The sequence below is a fragment of the Bos mutus genome, chromosome 9 (assembly GCF_027580195.1).
Source record: "Bos mutus isolate GX-2022 chromosome 9, NWIPB_WYAK_1.1, whole genome shotgun sequence".
In the NCBI taxonomy this organism is placed as follows: domain Eukaryota; kingdom Metazoa; phylum Chordata; class Mammalia; order Artiodactyla; family Bovidae; genus Bos; species Bos mutus.
In genome coordinates, this window is record NC_091625.1 from 75,882,471 (window position 1) to 75,905,776 (window position 23,306).

Below are 23,306 nucleotides of genomic sequence, written 5' to 3' on the forward strand. Positions count from 1 at the left end.
GGACAAGAGAAAAGAAGTAAAGAGACTGCTTGTGGTCCCATGACCTGAATAGAAGAAGATTCCATCTCAAGCAGGAAGCTGTGCCACAGAAGACAGGAGAACCATCAGCGAAACCACACTAATGTTCGGTGTATCTGGACCTACCCAGAGGCTCTTGGTCCATTCCCTCTGATGGCAGCGCTGGATAAATACTGTTTGATATTGGTGTCCTAGGTATTGGTCATTGAGGAAGTAGTTTAGAGAGTAAACTACTAGAATCCATTAAAATTCATCCAAAATTGTGGGGTTTTTTAATGTTCATTTTAAAACTTGAAAATGATAAAAGCAACTTTTCACTTTATCCAATGTCCTTACTACCCCGCTCAAAACATCTTTTACAAATTCCCTTCCCCCAGATTTGGGGGAATGAGGGGAGAAGCAAAACCAAAAAAACTGCAAACTAGAAACAAGATAAGATCACCTGGTTTATTGAGAAAAGTTCATAATAAAACTGCAACTGCTATTTTTACAACTTACAAAATAATTTGATATATAAAATGAATTGGTTTTCATTATGTAAGTACTAATAGTAAAAAAATAATAATATTCCATGTGATATATCATATTTGCAAGTCAGAGAAATCCCACATTCCTGAATTATCCTGTTAAACGTTTTACATCAGATATTTTTAATCTGTTTACCAAGGGAAACCAGGTTTTTAACCATATTTAAGTTTTTGCTTACAGTTGCAATCTATCAGAAGCTGTGTCTACATGATTAGAACCTGATCAAGCCAAAGATGAAAAATTCAAGCCATGTCTTCTCTTTAGGCTGTTTAATGTTACTTTTGTGATGGGAATGGCCCTCCTAATGCTTTACTGAACAACCTACTACTTAAAGGTCATAATGAATTAGACCAGTCCATTTTTTCATCCAGTCTACTCTGGTCTAGAGCATATAGACACCAAAGAGCACAGAATTACTAGTAGCTTTCTACCACACCCCCACCCTATGAACCACTTTAAAAGAGAAAATTTCATCTTAAGATTTCACTGCTTAAGGAGGCCATACTACTGCAACAGGTTTTGGCCATGAAAGAATACTTTCCTAGATGTCATATTAAGTTAATGGAAAGCTTAGCCCCAAATCAATTATTCATGATATTCATTAGAAATTCTCACAAATGACATGCATTTAGGAGCCAATTTTGTTTCTCTGAATAGCCAAAGGCTGGAAAAAAATTTTTTTTGCGTTTCTTTTAGAATATTTAGTCACTGACGATTTTTACCAGTATCTTCTTCTCCTCAGTCCTTAATAGACCCAATCCATTCCATCTGGGAAAAACAGAAACCTAACCAGATTTACTCAAATCTTTGAAGCCTTCTCATTTTTACCTTATAAATTATGTGGTTACTTTCATACTCATATTCTTTTACAAATGCAATATCAATGGTATTGCTAGATATAAGGAAACATTGGCATATTAGTATTGAGTTGGCCAAAAAGTGAGTTCAGGTTTTCCCATCAGTCTTATGGGCAAGCCTGAATGAACCTTCTAGCCAACTTAATAATCAGGTAATTAATTAAAAGAAGTAAGTCTTACTTAACACTACAAAACATATATAAAAAAGATGAATATGAAACTATAACACCATTTAAGAAACACTTTCCCAAGATTATTTTAGCATTTTGACCATAGTTTAATGATATGAACATTGTCCCCAAAACAGGTTCAAAGTATTCCGGGGGAAAACAGTTTCTTTCTCTGGAATCTATCTCAGCAGCAGTGATGTTCTTCTGCTCATTCCCCACCTTAGGCAGATGTGTAGAAGTACCTGGGCTTGGCATTGCCCAGCAGGTCATCTTCATAGTTGGGGAGGCAACAGAAGAAGAAGGCACAGCCGATCAGGATAATAGTGGCTGCCCACCCGAAGCCATAGGCCCAGTTATAGATGTAAGTGACAGCAGGGTTGAGGTGAAGGTTAAAGGTCTGAGTGTACTTCACAGGGTAAATTACCAGGGAGATGATCTGGAACACAGCTAAAAGGAAGGAAAAAAAAATCCCAAGTATGAATGCATGGTAACTACAGATTAATTCCTCTTCCTCAACATTTTTGCCTTAAAATTAAGTGTTAAATCCACCTAAATAATGCTGATAAAAGGGGCTGGGAGAATCTAGTTAATCATGAGCCAAAAAAGATAGTTGAATACTTTGTGTCAGAGATACCTGGCACTGAGCAGAATACTGAATATATGAAATACAGACAGAATATTAGAGAATCATTCCATAGTACCTGTGTAAGCATTATATATACTAAAGTAAAAATTGCTAAACTGTGGTGTGCAATAGAAAGAAGAGGGTAGAGAAGAGCCTATTTTTTTTCATCTTAGCATTTCCTGTGCCAAACATTTAATATTTCAGTGGTAGCAAAAATAATATATATATACACATGTGTGTGCAAACACATACAGAGTTAGAACTCAATACTGACATTTGATAACATACTTTTGGAATATTCATTCAATAAATGAATGACTAAATGAAACAATGAACCAATGCTATGAATGATCAATGGGAGAATCAGTAGAAAAGCCTGCAGAGGAAGGGAAATTTGAAGAATAAATAGAAATGAAGAGATGGAGGGCAGGAAGAAGACCATTCCAGGCTAGGAGAATAGAAGTAAAAGAAGAGAATAATCACAGTGCTTTGAAAAAGTGAAAGGGAAGATACAGGCAGGGAAACATGTCAAAAAGATTTCTAAACTCTTAATATAAGAGTCACATTGTTACAATTATTATTAATCATGCATTAACATTTTAAATTGCTTAAAAATAAAAGGAGCTTTATTAGATTACTTTGTAGTCTTTTTCAATGAACATGCATAATTCTATAAAGCACTAATGAGTATACACATGCTATGCTGTGCCATAAGCTATGCCAAAAGACCCTGATGCGGGGAAAGACTGAGGCAGGAGGAGAAGGGGATGACAGAGGTTGAGACGGTTGGATGGCACCATTGACTCAATGGACATGAGTTTGAGCAAACTCTGGGAGATAGTGAAGGACAGGGAAGCTTAGCATGCTGCAGTTCATGGGGTTGCAAAGAGTCTGACATGACTGAGCGACTGAACACAATGCTATGCCATGCACTTTTTAACTTAGTATTTCATGTGTGCATTGCCATGACTTAAGGTATGAGCAAATTTTAGCTCTGTGACACTCAGACGCTGCTCTTCACAGAGGGACCAGTAAGTTGGCTGTGCTTCCAGGAGTATGTCCAGGAGTGGATAGTTCTCACCACCACTTTCCTTTCACCTTAATTTTTTTCTACTAGCTCCACAGATTTATTCTTAACTAGTTTTCTGTTTCTTTTTTTTTTTTTAAAGAAAAGCTAGTTTTTCCATTTCTTTTTTTTAATCACTAGAAAGGCTATAGATGTTTCCATATCTTGACTTGTTGCTTCTGTTTCCCAACTTAAAATGTTCTCCTTTGGCAACTCCTGAAGGGCAACCTTGGTGCGGATCACCATTTCTCTGCTTCTTGTCTACTTAAAATAGCAAACTTTCACTGGTTAAGCCTGTCATTTAGTGCAAATCATTGTGTCCTACACTAAAGGAACACTTTTCTGCATTTTTCTCTAATATGTGCCATAATACATGTAAAATATAGTTATTTACCCATTTTGTTTCATCACATGGTTTAGATCAATTTCTACAAAATCTAAATTGCAGAGGACCCTTCCATGATACACCACATCCTAAGACTGCAAAACTTCTTCACCAAGTGCAATGGTTCAGGGACATTTCAATCCCCTAAGCATGCAGCTCATGGCAGGCCAGTCTGGGACCACCATGGAGACTGCCCTTCCAGGGGCGACACAGCCCTGGCCCCTCGGGGAGCAGGGACTCGAGGTCATCTATGAGAGACAACCGCAGATAGAGTGACAACCTTCCTCACTTGGGTGAGGGACCTGGAACTGGAACGCTATCTCAGGCAGAAGAGGAAAGGGATCAAGATCTTAAAGCACATCCTCTGTTACTTCTGCCTTTGGGGACGCATTTTCTGAGAGCAGATCAGAAACTGTGCTGTCAGGGATCTTCACTGTGGCTTGGACATTACTATATCGATGTTCACTGCAGATAGGAATGAAGAATTGCTGGCGCACAGTCTTACCAGCCAGGGCCAGGAGGCCTCCGATCACTCTCAGGAAGACAAGCATTTGGGGTCCACAGAGGGCAAAGAAGGAGAGGATGAAGCAGATCACCAGGATGATGAAACCGCAGAGCAGCATAGCGGCGGCTGCCCTTCCCCAAGCTACAAGGAAAAACAAACGGTCATTAATACGACAGACATTGCCAAATTTAAAAATTACTTAACAAAGCATCAACAGTTTTTTTTTCTTTTTAATAATTATATTTGGGTGGAAGAACAGTTTTTCTTTCAATAATACTTAAACGTCTCCATATTTTAAGGGAAGAATAGGCGATTCGTAGGTAGGACATTAATATAGTGATATACAGTAATGCCTTACCCCTCTGTTTGGGGGCAAATGTTTATACCTCCAAAATGAAAGGTAGACATCATTAAACTGTATCTCATTTAATAAGTGAATAAATTGGCCATGTAAACAGGTATATTTAAAAGATTAACTCAAGTTCTAATCCAGTACAACCCAATAAACAACATTTTTGGTATTGAACAATCCAAGTTATAATCTCTTCAGGAACTGTTTCAATTACCTTTAAAAGGATCATTGTTTTGTATTAAGATTTGGTTCCATGAAAAAATAATTTTTGAAAACCGAGTACCTATGCCGAGGCAGAGATGTGAAATAAAACAACTTAATTGTAAAGTAGGTATGATTGTTATACAAGTTTAGGTACAAACAACCTTTCTAAATTTTTGCATAAATTTTTTCTGAAGTATTCAGAATTTGTTGCACAATAATTCTCAGTTATTGACATGTACCCTAAAAACAATCGGGATGAGATGGAAATTGAGTTCTGGTTTCAAAGATGGATGTGGGCAGCTCCAGCCCTGGCTCATTCTGCTCTGCGCCTACAGGAAGAGAAAAGCCATGACTTCCCAGCTAAGGATTCCAGCCAATCACTCTTCCTGTTCAACCTGCACCAATTTGTAAAATCTCTTTCCCACACAACTTTCTCTCCAGAGGTAGTAACTGACATGTATGAAGTAATCACTCTGTGCCAGGCATGGAGCTAAGGACCTGCCATGGTTTAACTCTCTGAATTCTCAGGATAACTCTTCAAGGTTCACATTCTGTTATTATTTCTATTTTAGAAGTGAGATTACACTGAGGCTTGGAGAGTCCAGATAACCTGCCTACAGTCACAGAGCTGGCAGCCAAGTCTGATTTCTAGCCTGTCTGAAGCCAGAATATGACTCTTTTTTTCTTTGGGGATACGATTTACATGCTAGAAAATTCATCCATTTAAAGTGTACAATTCAGTGGTTTTTACTATATTTACAGGGTTATGCAGCCATCACCATTTACAATTCCAAAACTTTTCATCACTCCAAAAAGAAACCCCATGACCATTAGCAGTCACCTCCCCCTCCCTTCTTCCTTCAGCTTCCAACAACCGCTAATCTACTTTCTGTCTCTATAAATTTGTATAACCTGTACAGTGCTTATAAACGGAGGTATAGTTTAATACTATGTGGCCTTTGGGACTGTCCTGTGCTTTCACTTAGCATGTTTTCAAGGTTCATCCGTATTGTAGCAGCATGGATCAGGACTTCATTTGTTTTTATGACCAATAATTATTCTACTGTATGGAGAGCCCACATTATGTCTGTCCACTCATTCATTAATGAATGAACATGCACCCTTAACCTGTTTTTCTTTATTGAATTTGAAAAGGAGAGTTGCATGCACCTCAGTGCTGGTCCTACTCCAACTTGAATACAGCTTGGCTGGCAAACATACCCTCACTTGATTTTGGTCACTAGACTGGTCAACGGTAGACAAACCAAACGACTAGCAGAAAGAACAAAGGCTTGGGAACCCTGTTTATACCCCGCCTCTACTACCATTAGGGCTTCCCAGGTGGTGCTAGTGGTAAAGAACCTGCCTGTCAATGCAGGTGACGTAAGAGACATAGATTTGATCTCTGGGTCAGGAAGATCCCCTGCAGGAGGGTACAGCAACCCACTCCAGTATTTTTGCCTGGAAATCCTCATGGACAGAAGAAGCTGGTGGACTACAGGCCATGGGATCACAAAAAGTCAGACACAAATGAGTGACTAACTTTCACTTTCTTTCAAGTAGAAGACACATGCTCATTTTTTTTTTTTTTTTTACATGCTCAAATATTATGTTTTCACACAAATGACCCTTTAGTGGCACTGTCAGGGGCATGACAGTCCATGAGTGGGTCCAGTTTTGTTTATAATTTTTACTACTTTCTTCTAAGTCCTGCTCTTTCTGTGAGATCAATAGGAGATTTTAGGACCAAGGTAAAAAGAAATGTTTTATTTTAAAAGCAACATAGATAAAGCCAGAATGTGAAATTGAGTAATTAATTCTCTTTTTTCACTTTTGCCTTGTCCTTTGGGTAAGGTAACTTTCCAGAGAAGAGAAGCCATCTTTGGAAAGAACAGCTAAGACCATCTCTAAGTCTACACCATAGACCACTGACACAAAACCATCAGTGGTGCTTATAGAAAAGATGGCTTCCTGTGTGTCCCTCCAGACACACTGAATCACAGTTGAAAAGATAGTGCCCAGGAATCTGCATCTTACTAGTGTTTCTTTACTAATATACTAAAGTTTGAGAACAACTAAGATAGATGATTAATCTTCTTATAAGAACAGCTGTTGCATTGCCAGAAAGGAGCATGCAACTTTCAGTATGTGACCCACTGCCAATTACAGTCTCATTTCTATAGATTTTTTTCATGGCTACTGCCAATCATTAAATTCAATTAAATACAATCATTAAATTCAAATAAGCAGACACTGATTTTTCCTTTTAAGTTGAATTCACAGGTTTGTAACTGTTCAGTGAAAAGGCAGTACATCTGTATATGCACACAGAGGAATACAAGCATTATGAAGATCAATTGTACAGTAGAATGTGAGTGTTCAATAAAAACAGAAAAAAAATCCTAACAGGGAACATATTTAATAATCAAACTTTGACAATTACAGATTAAGGTTTTTAAACTATAGCTAAATAATGTATGATATTGCCTAAAGAGTAATATCAATCATTTTACCTGTTTGAGGAAAATTAATACAAAGTTAAATTATTGCTATTACTACTTCCTCTGACACTATAGCTGTAATTTACATTTAGTTTCAGGTACTTGAAAGAAATTAAAGAAATAGTAAGCGAATTCACCTAAAACCAACAGGTGAATGTAAAGATAAACAGATCATTTTAATAACTCTTTCTATGCTATGTTAAATCAACTCAATTAGCGTCTTGCTTATTTAAAATGCTGAGTCTGAGAGAAATCAAAATGGACACTTCAGTAACATTTTGTCTGGAGAAAGGCTGCCTTGGAAGTAGAACATGTAAAACTTGCTCCTTGTAGCGTGGAAACACCCACAGTGAATCACTTAACTATAATTTGAGATATAAATCTTAACACGGTTTTGAAGGTCCTGACGGATGGATAACAAGGAAGGCAATCTGCTCTCATGTTAATGACTATTTTGTTGTAAGATGGTGAGATGGACCCTATCAGATCTGAGCAGGGTCCTCCTGCTCAGATTTAGACTTACATGTAGACTTACAACATGGCAATTTTCCAAGACATACACTTTAAAAAGTTAAGTCTATAGGCTAAGTACCTTTGGTCTCCCTTAATTACCCAGAATGAGCCTAATATTCCCAAATTTACCAAACCCTTTTGAGAACTATTTATATTTTATATTATACCTTGATCTAAATTATACCTATTTACCAGCCCCAATGAAAAAAACATCACTTTTTAAAACTTGTCCTAAAGCTACTTCTTTCATGATTCAACAGATGTTCCTCAGTTCTTCAAAGACAATCCATCTTCATCTATTCTGAATATAACTCTGTCCTTCATTAATATTTTATATAGTAAATTTTATTGCCTTTCCTAATCTGTATTTTATTGGCATTTGTTACATCCATACTAAAATTTGAGAACAACTTAGATGATTGATCTCCTTATAAAGATAGATTGCAGCACTGCCAAAAAGAAGCATGTAAGTTTCATGAGAAATGAGACTACTATCAACTGTAGTCTCATTTCTATAGTTTATTTTTTTCATGGTTACTGTCAATCATTAAATTCAATTAAATACAATCATTAAATTCAAATAAGCAGAATCTGTGTGTGTGTGTGTGTGCAGGGGTTGGGGAAGTTGTCAGTTACCTTTCTCTGAATTGAGACCACAATAGCATGCTGTATTTCAGGTAAACAGAGTTTCTATGCAGGAATTTTGTTTGTTTGTTTTCTTAGAGGAGGACAAATTTGGTGTTTCATATGTATTCATAATTTATTCTGTCATAAGTTTATTTTCTAAATACCACTTGGAGAAATTCATGTTATCAAAGAAACCAACAATATTATAAATCCACTTTTAAATAAGATTCATTAAAGATCCATTTAGGTGAAGAATGGCTTATCAAATTTTGCTATTTCTTGCAAAGATTCAACATTAAATCAACAATGGAAACCATTCGCTGATCACTAATGAAATTCTGAGTTTTTTCTAGGAAATCTTTTTAAATTTTTTGTATGAGGAAGAATGCTGTATCTTTTTCCAGAGATTATATACTAAAATACGACATTACAAGGCAAACACAGCCGGGAAAAGACCAATAAGATCAACTGATAAGAAAAGAGCAATAAAAAAAAAAAAGAGCAATAAAAGTAAAATAAGTAAATACCTCGAACATCAAGCTAGAAATCATAAATCAAACTTAAGTTTGTGGAAAAGAAAAAAAAAATTTTATTTTAAGACAAGGAGAGCACTACTACTATTGTGGGTGATATTTTGGAGACTGTCATGACTTTTTCACCCCAAATTAGTATTTCTTTTAATGGATTTGCTGCATTCTTCAGGAGTTTTACATGTGGGCACCAAATATTGAGGTTTCCTTAGTGGCTCAGTAATAAAAAATCGGCCTGCAATGCAGGAAGCATGGGTTCTATCTCTGGGTCAGGAAGATCCCCTGGAGGAGGGCATAGCAATCCACTCCAGTATTCTCACCTGGCGAATCCCATGGACTGAGGAGCCTGGCAGGCTAGAGCCCATAGGATGGCAAAGAGCTGGACATGACTGAAGCGACTGGGCAGAGCACACAGCAACAAATGTTGACCGGAACCTACTGTGGCCTAGCCCCTTACTCAAACTGTCACCCAACTGGAGGACGGCTCCTTTCCAGAACAAAAGATTCATCTATGAACAAGACAGAAAACCCTACCTAGTGAATCTGAGATTTTGTCCGATTTCTTTCTATTGCTTCTATAAAGTTCTTAATGTCATACACAAGCAGAACTGGAAACTGGATAAGACCAAAATTAAAAATATAAAAAGATGCTACCTACAAATAAACATAAGCTGGGTGGATGATAATTTCAAAAAGACTGTTGCCTATTCATTGAGGAGACTCGCAGTAATACAGACCAGTGCTTCTGAAACTTAAAAGTGCTGATGAATCAGTCACCTGGGGACCGAGTTAAAATACAGATTCCAATTCAGTAGATGGGCCTAAGATACTGAGTGTCCAATAACCTCCCCAATAATGCAGATGCTGATGGTCTACGACACATTAGTAGTAAAAATCTAGAGGATAACTCAGAACAGACCTCCAAATAAATCGGCATAGGAAGAGCAATCCTGCAAGGTTTGGAGGCAGGAAAGGAATGGCTTAAAGGAAGAATGGTGGGGGTGGGGGTTACTGGGGGAGGGGGGGATTCCACGGTAGGTGTGAGATTCTTTACATTCTCCACATTCCCACTCCCCTAAACTGAGCCAGATGATAACTCTTGCCTATTGGTCTTTGCAGAACTCCTTTACCATCTTCTTTTAAAGTCTGAGTGGGGAAACTATCCTACACAGGAAGATGGGAAAATACAGGAAATTGTGTATGAACTCAGAAAAGGTAACTAGCAGCAAATCTGGGATCTACCCTTAAATGTTTGAAAATCTGTCTGCTGTTAGAAGGCTAAAAAGGAGAATTTACAGAAAAGCACATCAGGTCTTGTCAGCGTTAAGAGAGGTACTTTTTTTTTTAATTGAAGGATAATTGCTTTACAATGTTGTATTGGTTTCTGCCATACAACAATGCAAATAAGCCATAATTATATATATACATTCCGTACCTCTTCAGCCTCCCTCGCCCCTCCCATCCCACCCTTCTAGGTCATCAGAGTACCAGGCTGGGCTCCTTGTGTTATATAGCACTGCCACTAAGAGAGGTACTTTTAAACAAACAAGCATGGTGGAGAGAGTTAAGTTGCTGAACAAAGGGTGAAAGCTCAGATCAATCACAGGGGATGCTGACGGGCAGGCTTTGGAGAAATCTCGAGTAGGCGCGCTCTTCGTCCCTCCCAATTCTGACAGTCTAGGAGTCTGTGCCCATTTATAGGGAGAAAAGACAAATTAGGTCACTAAAAAGGAATTGAGGCTCTCTGGTAGTTATTGCTAAGCACAGCAAATGTGGAGTAAACTGGGCAAGATCACTGGTTCCTAGATGTCTAGATTTTATAAATCAACACATATATAAAATCATGAAAATCACCTGAGTGTCCAACTTTTTATTTTACCATATAAGAATATGAACACATGCCCATAAAAGATTAATCTATCTACTAATGCCTAATTTCATAAGCCACAAGAATATAATCTCAAAATGAAATCCTTTAAGTTGAATTTAACCCAGTGAACACGTTAACTTCGTACTTATTTTTCTCATTTTCCATACTTTGAAAAGCCATAGGGCTAAATTACCTAAAACTATTTCCTATAATAATCTGATTCTTTGTCTTAAGGCTGATTTCATGTTTAAAAAAAAAAACTTTCAATGTGGTATCATTGGTAAAAATGAGGCTCTGCCCTTCGGAGTTCAGATCAAAGACAAAGGCTCTCCCTTGCTGCCACTCAGACTTTGCCACTGTCGTTCTTGGAGCATAAATTCATCTTTCTTATCCCAGTAACTGATCCATAAACTTAACTCCATAACTATCCACCCTGAATGAGTCAGAGCTTGCTTAGGACTTGAAATCTACATCTCTGAAGTTGAAAATATCCTCCTGATCTACTCTTTCTTAGAACTGGAAAAGAAGGTGCCAGCAATGCAAAAATATCATCTGTGAACATGGATTCAAATTTAATTTTGCATTTTCTTTATACATGAAATTTGAATGACTGTTTCAGCATTTAAATCTAGATTTTTCTTTTCTTTTTTTGAGGATTAGAAACCTTGATTTAAAAAAAAAAATTCAAACAAGTATGTGTATTTATTTAGTTGTTGTTGTTTAGCTGCTAAATTGTATCTGTCTCTTTTGCAAACCCATGGACTGTAGCCTCCCAGGCTGCTCTGTCCAAGGGATTTCCCAGGCAAGAATACTGGAGTGAAAAAAAAGAATACTGGAGTGTGTTGCCATTTCCTTCTCCAGGAGATCTTCTGGGCTGAACCCTCCTCTTCTGCATTGCAGGCAGATTTTTTATCACTGAGCCACCAGGGAAGCCCCATTTAGTTGTAACTATTGTGAAAAAGAAAATGTTCAGTGTTTAATTCCGTTTACTGATTAGGAAAAATGAAGTGGATACATCATTTTTTTTAAAACTGTTAATGACAGTGAAGAATATAACATTCTGCTTTTTACATAATTCTGAGGAACTATTTACCTTTATGAAAAAAAGCCTATATTATTTAGTATTATTGCCGATACCTACCAGTAACAACCTAGGCCTTTAACACCAAAATAAATCAATGTTATAAATATCAGCAAATAAAAGTGATAGTGAAGCACTTTGTAAATACAAAGGTATATTTTCTTAAGTGTTACAATGGTAAACCACAAGATTTTTTAGTACATGGCAAGAAATTTTTAAAAAGTGGAGGTACTTACTTAATTCTTTATACTGAGATATTTTAATTAGAGCCATCAACCTTACTCTTCGTCATGTTTGTACATACGTGGGAGTATGTGTAAACTGCTCACTGTATTTTAGATAAAGTATGACCTCATGTGAATGCATTTTTTTCGGCAAGGACTTACTGAAGCTATCTGAAAATCTCAAGAGTTCAGACTCCTAGATAATTGACCTAAAGTGTAGAAATACACAATTTCTATACCTGTGAGGCAAAACTAGACAACAGTCCCTGGCAGGAAATGGAGTGGAAGTATAATAATCATTCTAACCATCTTTGACATCAGTAGCCTGGGATGGACCTCTTGTGGTGAATTCATAGCTATTTTCTTCTTCCCACGGTCACCTGTTGACAGAGGATGCTGGGTGCATCACTTGATTCTAGGGCTTGAGCAAAAGTTGCGTTTATCACATTCTTGGCACTTGGTTATCTTTGCAAAGGTCAGGAATAATTAAAATGGAATGTGAAGGCTACCACCACCCACTTGTGAAAATCACAAAGACAGTACTAGATTCCTCAAGACTCACTTGGAAAAGCGCACTTTTCCAAAGACCAATTTCTGTATCAAATTGAAACATCAACTATTCACTGGATCTGTACTTTCTTTACAATTAAAAAAAGTTAATGCTTGAGACTCCTGTCTAATTAAAAAATTAGAAAACAGAAATAGAACCTGCCTATTCCCTTCTTTATAAAAAGCACTCAATCAGCCTGAGGTTAAAAGTGCCACACCCTAAGAAGGTGAGTTCATCTTGCAAGTCTAGAAGAATTAAAAACTGCATTGTGCCTGTTTCACAAGAGGGCTGTGGTCACAGCCAGAGCCTTGCAGGCCAGATCATGTCCCAGCAATAGTGCTGATCTAGGCTCTGCCTGCACCCTTCTCCTGACTGGCGCACTAATCTTAATTCACATGCCCAGCATCGCTGATTATTCATTCGTTGGGTCTGTATTAGTCTTTGAAGTGAGACATGAAGACCAAAGTCTGTTTAAAAACACACCTGTTTTAAGCAGGCCTGCTAAATCCCCTATAAGATACTGAACCTGACTGCATTTTAACCAAATATACAGACATGTTATTTCAAAGAAATTAACTCACTTCGAAAACCTAAGAGACTTGTGGGTAATACAAACCATGCCAGGTGGGCTGTTTGTGCTTTAAGAGAGGAAAAACACAGACTTTAAGGAAAGTAGGAATTTCATTTAGTCTTTACATTTACCTCCTGACAAGGGCCATGCCTCCTTTGTGGGTGGGGGATGGGGGATGGGGTGGGTTCCATGTGGGAACTTCCAAGTAATTCCACAGTGGATAAGATAAAGCACCAAGCCCCTGATACAGGGCCTCAAGATAAACAGAATTTGGTTTGAAGCCCTGGGCCAGTTTAGGGGTAGAGGGCAAGTCAAAGGCCCTACCAGAGAATGGGGGGGGAAGCAGGATAGCTTTCTTTCTGTTTAAAACTATTAAACTCAGTTGGTAAGGCCCCATTCAGTAGTACCTGGCTTTAAGCTTCTGATTACGCTCCTACTTAAACCCTCTTTTCTCAGATCCCACACACGTCGCTAATTACAATAGACCCCAGCAGTTCTTCCCACCTACCAGTAAGCTGGGGGCGGTACCAGCCCAGGGCAAATTCCGCTCCGGTCCTGTCAGCTAACTAGTAGGCAGGAAATCCCTCCACACTGGAAAAAGACAAACCTCTATCTACAGTATTTTAAATTTGTCACCTCCGTTTCATTTCACTAGTGTAGAAGATGTGTTTCCTTTTTAGATATCAAATCGAACTGAAATAAAGTTTTCTAAACAGCAATGCCGGACTTGAGCCACACTCTCCCTCTAACAAGAATTACCCTGCAGCGTTAAACACTGCAATATCTACTGAAATTATCACTGCTAAAACTTTGACAGAAAAGGTTTTTGTTTTGTTTTATTTTTTAAAGGAAGAAGAGCTTTCTCTTAGTTCAAGTTTAGTAATATAGCGAATAAAGGTGCGCACTTTTAATACTTGTATTTTAAGCATAAGAAGAAGCAGAGGAGGAGGCCACGAAATGGGAATAAATTTCAGTAGGTATCCAAGAAAATATACTTTGTTCGTTGTATTTACTCATCAAACCCTTTTCAAATGGCGGAGATCACCTTTTGCTGTACGAATAAATGTAGTTTGAATTAGGGTCACTGTCGTCCAGTGTCGAGCCTGGGTTTTGGCCACCCAAGGCTGCTACTGCTTGATTTTGTACGGGTTCGATGTATGGACCCAGGCCCTGAAGAGATTTTTGTTGAATCACCCATTAGCCCCCCGACCCTGTTTAGTCCCCTAGAGCGACTTCCACACTCCCTGGGCGCCGGCGCTTGCCCCAGCCGCCGCCCGGTGGACTTCACGGAGGTGGCGGCACTCACCATACGTCATGAGGCTGTCGCAGACTTCTAGTAAACAATGCCACCACAGCGAGGACGTCTGGCTGTCATCGCTCGACTGCAGCCAGCCGCGGCCGGCCAGCGCGATGATGTCAAAGACGATGGCGCTAAGCAGTAGCAGCGGCAGGATCCACCTGCAGCGCTCGCAGGCCAGGCCGCAGCGCAGCATCTCGACGGCGGCGGCGGGGAGGAGAGCAGCGCGCGAGGCTCGGACACCGGCGGAGAGTGGCCCTCGAGCGCGGGCAGCGCGACAAAAGGGAAGAGGCCGCGAGGAGGCGGCTCTTGGAGGACGCGGCTCGGGGCTGGCAGCCGGGGCGCGGCGCCCGCCCCACCTAGATTCCGGTGACTCAGAGCGCGCCGCCCGGACCTGTTCTGCCGGCCGGCCAGGGCGCGCGCTGGGGAGGCGGGGCCGGGCTCAGGTTACGGCGGGTGTGGGTGAGCCTAACCCTGCCTGCGAGCGGCCTGGAGCCTCGGGGAGCCACAGTCTCGTCTCCTCCTCTCACTTGGTCCCCTCACATCCAACGCTTTTCTTCTCAGTGCTTCAAGGTGTACACATTTTAATCTGCGCATCACCAGTTATGTATTCAACCCCTGAAGTCGGATCGTGGTCTGATTTTCAGTAATACTGTATTTAAGTTTCCAGCCATTTGAGATGAGCGTTCAAACTGTACATGGGTCATTGTCGCACTCCGTTTGAGCGCGTGTTTGAGCACGTGTACCGAACCGAGCACTCGGTCCCTTACCCTCCCCCAAGAGTTTCCCTGGTAATCCTAAGGGCTTCCCTCGTAGCTCAGATGGCAAAGAATCTGCCTGCAACGCAGGAGACCGGGGTTTGATCCTGGATGGGGAAGATCCCTGGAGAAGGAAATGGCAACCCACTCCAGTATTCTAGAGTCGAATACGACTGAGCGACTCACGCGCGCGCACACACACACACACACAGCCGCACTTTCTTTGAGTGCGTGTACCCAACCGAGGACCCTGTCCCTGACCCTCCCCCGCAGAGGTGGGCATTTCCTGTTGAGCTCCACCTTTGTACCTTGTACCTCAGCTGCTTCAGACTCATAACTGTTTACATCCCCGCCTTCTCCACTCGGGTGCCAACTCTTTGACAGAGAGACCTTGTTTTAATGATCTGTGTATCCCTGGTGCCGGCCCTGTACCTGGTCTTACAGGGAGCACGGTAAACATTTTATTCCCAAACACACTGAAATTAACAAATGCTAGTTTCACGTGGTGGAGAAGGAAATGGCAACCCACTCCAGTACTCTTGCCTGGAAAATCCCACGGACGAAGCCTGGTAGGCTACATACAGTCCATGGGGTCGCAAAGAGTCCGACACGACTGAGCGACTTCACTTCACTCACTTCATACTTTATCACTGGAGAAGGAAATGGCAACCCACTCCAGTATTCTTGCTTGGAGAATCCCATGGACCTGGGAGCCTGGCGGGCCGTGGTCCATGGGGTCGCAGAGAGTCGGACACGACTGAAGTGACTGAGCAAGAGAGAGTTTCAGTCTTGGAAGCGCTTCAACTGCTTCTCCAGATAAATTCAGGTCATCTTGGCTGCCATCCATGCCTTAGCCCAGATCTCTACTTAGACCCCTTTACATCTACCCTTTTCATTTACTATTTTGAGGTTTCTCCAAACAAAAACTGCATGTCAGCGTGCAACCACTGCATGCTAAACCACTAAAGTCCCAACTCCGGTGTCCTGACTCTGCTTCCATCACCACTATAGCTCCTCAGGTGTGGCTAGCAGGATGAGGTGGCAGCTGGGAGTGGTACTGAGGAGAAATAAGTTCTCAGTATCTGCACAACCCCTCCTTGGGCAAATCATGAAGAATAGCCAATGAGGGTCTCACCTTGTACCTCCAAATAGATATTTCGAATCTCTTTTCTTTTTATTGAATATTTACAATATTAGTTTCAGGTGTACAGCATCAGTCAGTCAGTTCAGTCGCTCAGTCATGTCCGACTCTTTGCGGCCCCATGAATCCCAGCGCGCCAGGCCTCCCTGTCCATCACCAACTCCCGGAGTTCACTCAGACTCACGTCCATTGAGTTGGTGATGCCATCCAGCCATCTCATCCTCTGTCATCCCCTTCTCCTCTTGCCCCCAATCCCTCCCAGCATCAGAGTCTTTTCCAATGAGTCAACTCTTCGCATGAGGTGGCCAAAGTACTGGAGTTTCAGCTTTAGCATCAGTCCTTCCAAAGAAATCCCAGGGCTGATCTCCTTTAGGATGGACTGGCTGGATTTCCTTGCAGTCTAAAGGACTCTCAAGAGTATTCTCCAACACCACAGTTCAAAAGCATCAATTCTTCGGCGTTCAGCCTTCTTCACAGTCCAACTCTCACATCCATACATGACCACTGGAAAAACCATAGCCTTGACTAGATGGACCTTTGTTGGCAAAGTAATGTCTCTGCTTTTGAATATGCTATCTAGGTTGGTCATAACTTACAGGGATTCAATATTTTTATAGCTCTCAATATGCCAGCAAATTTGGAAAACTCAACAGTGGCCACAGAACTGGAAAAGGTCAGTTTTCATTCCAATCCTAAAGAAAGGCAATGCCAAAGAATGTTCAAACTATCGCACAATTGCACTTGATTCACCTGCTAACAAAATAATGCTCAAAATCCTCCAAGCTAGGCTTCAACAGTACATGAATCGAGAACTTCCAGGTGTATAAGCTGGATTTACAAAAGGCAGAGGAACCAAAGATAAAATTGCCAACATCTGTTGGATCATAGAAAAAGCAAGAAAGTTCCATAAAAATGCCTATTTCTGCTTCATTGACTATGTTAAAATCTTTGTGTGGATCACAGCACACTGTGGAAAATTCTTAAAGAGATGGGAATACCAGACTACTTTACTTGCCTCCTGAGAAACCTATATGCAGGTCAAGAAGCAACAGTTAGAACCTGACATGGAACAATAGACTGGTTCCAAATTGGGAAAGGAGTACATCAAGGCTGTATATGGTCAACCTGCTTATTTAACTTATATGCAAAGTACATCATGCAAAATGCCAGGCTGGATGAACCATGAGCTGAAATCAAGATTGCCAGGAGAAATATTAATAACCTCAGATATGCAGATCTCACCACCCTAATGGCAGAAAGTGAAGAGGAACTAAAGAGCCTATTGATGAAAGTGAAAGAGCAGAGTGAAAAAGTTGGCTTAAAACTCAACATTCAAAAAACGAAAATCATGGCATCCAGTCCCATCACTTCATGGCAGATAGATGGGGAAACAATGAAAACTGTGACAGACTTTATTTTCTTGGGTTCCAAAATCACTGCATATGGTGACTGCAGCCATGAAATTAAAAGACACTTGTTCCTTGGAAGAAAAGCTATGACCAACCTAGACAGCATGTTAAAAAGCAGAGACATTACTTTGCCAACAAAGGTCCATCTAGTCAAAGCTATGGTTTTTCCAGTAATCATGTTACAAATGTGAAAGTTGGACCATAAAGAAGGCTGAGCACCAAAGAATTGATGCTTTTGAACAGTGGTGCTGGAGAAGACTCTTGAGAGTCCCTTGGACAGCAAGGAGATCAAACCAGTCAATCCTATAGGAAATCAGTTGTCCTGACTATTCCCTAGAAGGACTGATGCTGAAGCTGAAGCTCCAATACTTGGGCTACCTGATGCAAATAGCTGACCCATCGGAAAAGACCCTGATGCTGGGAAAGATTGAGGGCAGGAGAAGGGGATGACAGAGGATAAGATGGTAGGACAGCATCATTGACTCAATGGACATGAGTTTGAGCAAACTCCAGGAGATACCGAAGGACAGGGAAGCCTGGCATGTGGCAGTCCATGGAGTCGCAGAGTCAGGCACAACTGAGTGACTGAACAACAGTACTCCATTTAAAAATATTATAAAATATTGCCTATATTCCCTGTGCTGTACAATATATCCTTATAGTGTATTTATTTTATACATAGAAGTTTGTGCCTCTTAATTCCCTGTCCCTATTTTGCCCTCTCCCTTCCCACTGGTAACCACTTATTTCTTCTCTGCATTTCTGAGTGTTTCTGTTTTACTTTATTCATTCATTCATTCCTTTTTTTTTTTTTAGATTCCACACATAGGTTATAATATACAGTATTTGTCTTTCTCTGACTTATTTCACTGAGCATAATACCCTCTAAGTTCATCCATGTTGTTACAAATGGCAAAATTTCATTTTTAAACAATATCCCATTGTATATATATAGAGAGACATATGTGTGCATATATATATTAGCATATATATATCACATCTTTATTCACCTGCTGATGGATAGTGATGTTGCTTTCATATTTTGGTTATTGTAAGTAATGCTGCTGTGAACATTAGGGTGCATGTATCTGTTTGAATTAGTGTGTTCCTTTTCTTCAGATATATTCCCGGGAGTGGAATTGCTGGATCATATGATAGTTCTATTTTTAGTTTTTTAAGGAACCTCTATGTACTGTTTTCCATAGTGGCTACAGCAATTTACATTTCCACCAACAGTGTACTAGGGTTCTGTTCTGCACATCCTCACAAACCTTTGCTGTCTATGGGTTTTTTTTTTTTTTTTTTTTTTTTTTGATGAAGACATTCTTTTCTGACAGGGGTAAGGAAATATCTCATTGTAGGTTTGATTTGCATTTCTCACATGTGAATTCCATACTTTTTCCATTTAAAATTAAAGAAGTGGAAAATACATATCAGTGTTTAAATTTAGTCTCCTGTATTTCAGTTTGGTATCCTCAATAGAAACAAAATACTGTTTTGCATTATGCAGTTCTCTGTGGCAATTTTTGAGGATGAATAAAATAAAATTACTGAGCAAATATCTGAAGCCACCTGAAATAATTTCTCCAGCCTTCATTTTACATAAACCAGATTCACATATTTTCATTAAAGGCAAATATTTTTTCACTTTCAAGGGGTATTCTGCTGAGAGTTAACTGCATACCCTGTAGACTGTAAGGAAAATGTTCTCATTTTTCAAAAGTAGTGAAAATATTTGTTTTATTAGCTGTATAATAAATTTATGAGGAATAATCATTTTCTTACCAATCAAAATACTGATTATGAGCAGATTTCAGGCAAACTGAGTATTTCTTTGGTGTTTTAACCTCTTCGAATAATTTTGGACTAGATATAACTTCTTTCTCTTGTTTCATTAGATTTGAGGAAAAGAGCCATTAATGCTGAAGTGAAAGCAAGTAAAGTAGCTCCTCAGAATTTATGGAAGAGACCCAAATTGACGCTGGTTTTTTCCAACAATAACGTACCTCACACATGATTCCCAGACTGTGGAACCAGATAGCTCAAGTGCAGATCCTTTCTCACACTTGCTGTGTGACACTGGGCCACTTCTTCAGCTTCAGTTTCCTCATCCATAAAACGTGCTTCAGTTTCCTTCACCCTACAGCATTGTTGTTGTTGTTGTTCAGTTGCTCAGTCGTGTTCAACTCTTTGTGACCCCATGGACTACAGCACACCAGGCTTCCCTGTCCTTCACAATCTCCCAGAGCTTGCTCAAACTCATGTCCATCGAGTTGGTGATGCCATCTAACCATCTCATCCTCTGTTGTCCCCTTCTCCCCCTGCCTGCAATCTTTCCCAGCATCAGGATCTCATTGTAATAAAAATCAAAAGAGGTGGTATATATAAAATGCTCAGAATAATGCCTGCATATAGTAAGTCATGACAAAAGAGTTGCTGGGGATGATGATGATAATAATTTTCATATAGGTTTTCCACTTTAATTAGATTGGAAATGGGACTTTTCATGTTCATAAGATGCAAATTCTATGTACGAATATTAACCAAATTTCATTATCATAGACAATGCAATCATCCATCCAGACATATTCCTGAAATGCTAGCTTATAGTTTCCCAGGTGGCTCAGTGGTGAAGAATCTGCCTGCCAATGCAGGAGATGTAGGAGACATGGATTTGATCCCTGGGTGGGGAGAAGAAGGAAATGGCAACCCACTCTAGTATTCTTGCCTGGAGAATCCCATGGACAAAAGAGCCTGGCTAGCTACAGTCCATGGGGTGGCAAAGAATCAGACACAGATTAGCAACAGAGCATCCATGCTGGCAATGGAGAGTAAACAGTTAAATTCCTCCCCTACTGGATAACAGATGGATTGCAGAATATTCAGCAACTTAGATTGTTCCTTTAAAAAGTTTTTATAAATCTGACAGGTATATGGTTATATAAGTAATGAATGTTACAAACAAAAATATATAAATATATCACTTGAAAATGAAAATTCTTAGTTGGTTTAATCTCCCATCCAGAAAAAGTAATAGTAATCATAATAGTAACAGCTAACTCACATTTTGCTAGAGTTTGCTGTGTGCCAGTAAGTGTTTCGCACCCACCCTATGAGGTATGTACCCCTATCGCCTTCATACTGAGAAGACTGGGGCACAAAGAAGCTAAGTGGCTTGCCCAAGATCGCACAGTCCTTGAGTGGCAAAGCCTCATGTCACCCTAAGCAGTTCAACACCAGGACAGTGTTGTTTACGACAGCCACTCATGAGAGTCTGGGAGATATTCATACAGAAGTTTCCTTCTTTCTCTTCTCTCCTTGCCCTCTCCAAACATCCAAGACACTGCAAATTCTCTCCCAAGTGAAAGTGTTAGTTACTCAGTCATGTCTGACTCTTTGCAACTCTGTAGACTGTAGCCCGCCAAGTTCCTCTGTTCATGGAATTCTCCAGGCAAGAATGCTGGAGTGGGTTGCTATTCCTTCTCCAGAGGTCTTCCAACCCAGGATCAAATGTGCTCTCCTACATTGCAGGAGAATTCTCTACCATCTGAGTAGTGAAATGACCCCATGTAAGTTACCATGTTCTCACTAGTAAACCAAATTGACATCGTGCAGTAGAAGAGACAATCATAAAATAAGCACTGAACAGAAGATCAGTCGGTCGGAGTTCTAGTTCTTGCTGACCCCATGTTTCCCCCTCTAATCCTTGTCCAGGCTTTTCTCCCTGGCTTATGCAACTTTTTAATTATCTCTACTCTCTCTTCTTTTCCTTCCTCAGTCAACTGTCTCCCCTTCTACCTAGTGATGTGATGGCCAAAGTTAAACAACCAACTTTCTGAAGAAAAAAATCCTTGATATATAGTATTTGCCCCGACACGACTGAGCGACTTCACTTCACTCACTTCATACTTATCACTGGAGAAGGAAATGGCAACCCACTCCAGTATTCTTGCTTGGAGAATCCCATGGACCTGGGAGCCTGGCGGGCCGTGGTCCATGGGGTCGCAGAGAGTCGGACACGACTGAAGTGACTGAGCAAGAGAGAGTTTCAGTCTTGGAAGCGCTTCAACTGCTTCTCCAGATAAATTCAGGTCATCTTGGCTGCCATCCATGCCTTAGCCCAGATCTCTACTTAGACCCCTTTACATCTACCCTTTTCATTTACTATTTTGAGGTTTCTCCAAACAAAAACTGCATGTCAGCGTGCAACCACTGCATGCTAAACCACTAAAGTCCCAACTCCGGTGTCCTGACTCTGCTTCCATCACCACTATAGCTCCTCAGGTGTGGCTAGCAGGATGAGGTGGCAGCTGGGAGTGGTACTGAGGAGAAATAAGTTCTCAGTATCTGCACAACCCCTCCTTGGGCAAATCATGAAGAATAGCCAATGAGGGTCTCACCTTGTACCTCCAAATAGATATTTCAATCTCTTTTCTTTTATTGAATATTTACAATATTAGTTTCAGGTGTACAGCATCAGTCAGTCAGTTCAGTCGCTCAGTCATGTCCGACTCTTTGCGCCCCATGAATCCCAGCGCTAGGCCTCCTGTCCATCACCAACTCCCGGAGTTCACTCAGACTCACGCCCATTGAGTTGGTGATGCCATCCAGCCATCTCATCCTCTGTCATCCCCTTCTCCTCTGCCCCCAATCCCTCCCAGCATCAGAGTCTTTTCCAATGAGTCAACTCTTCGCATGAGGTGGCCAAAGTACTGGAGTTTCAGCTTTAGCATCAGTCCTTCCAAAGAAATCCCAGGGCTGATCTCCTTTAGGATGGACTGGCTGGATTTCTTGCAGTCTAAAGGACTCTCAAGAGTATTCTCCAACACCACAGTTCAAAAGCATCAATTCTTCAAGTTCAGCCTTCTTCACAGTCCAACTCTCACATCCATACATGACCACTGGAAAAACCATAGCCTTGACTAGATGGACCTTTGTTGGCAAAGTAATGTCTCTGCTTTTTGAATATGCTATCTAGGTTGGTCATAACTTACAGGGATTCAATATTTTTATAGCTCTCAATATGCCAGCAAATTTGGAAAACTCAACAGTGGCCACAGAACTGGAAAAGGTCAGTTTTCATTCCAATCCTAAAGAAAGGCAATGCCAAAGAATGTTCAAACTATCGCACAATTGCACTTGATTCACCTGCTAACAAAATAATGCTCAAAATCCTCCAAGCTAGGCTTCAACAGTACATGAATCGAGAACTTCCAGGTGTATAAGCTGGATTTACAAAAGGCAGAGGAACCAAAGATAAAATTGCCAACATCTGTTGGATCATAGAAAAAGCAACAAAGTTCCATAAAAATGCCTATTTCTGCTTCATTGACTATGTTAAAATCTTTGTGTGGATCACAGCACACTGTGGAAAATTCTTAAAGAGATGGGAATACCAGACTACTTTTACTTGCCTCCCTGAGAAACCTATATGCAGGTCAAGAAGCAAATAGTTAGAACCTGACATGGAACAATAGACTGGTTCCAAATTGGGAAAGGAGTACATCAAGGCTGTATATGGTCA

The 23,306-nt window shown here is 40.3% G+C and overlaps 1 protein-coding gene across 1 annotated transcript; it reads right to left on the reverse strand.

The window, feature by feature from the left end:
* Nucleotides 1-451: 451 nt before the first annotated feature.
* PERP (p53 apoptosis effector related to PMP22) lies at nt 452-14,848 on the reverse strand. The gene is made up of 3 exons (XM_005891947.3): nt 14,484-14,848; nt 4,155-4,295; nt 452-2,020 (listed from the first exon to the last, which is right to left on the reverse strand). The coding sequence occupies exons 1-3, from the start codon at nt 14,668-14,670 to the stop codon at nt 1,794-1,796; spliced, it is 555 nt and encodes a 184-aa protein (XP_005892009.1). The 5' UTR covers nt 14,671-14,848; the 3' UTR covers nt 452-1,793.
* Nucleotides 14,849-23,306: the final 8,458 nt, after the last annotated feature.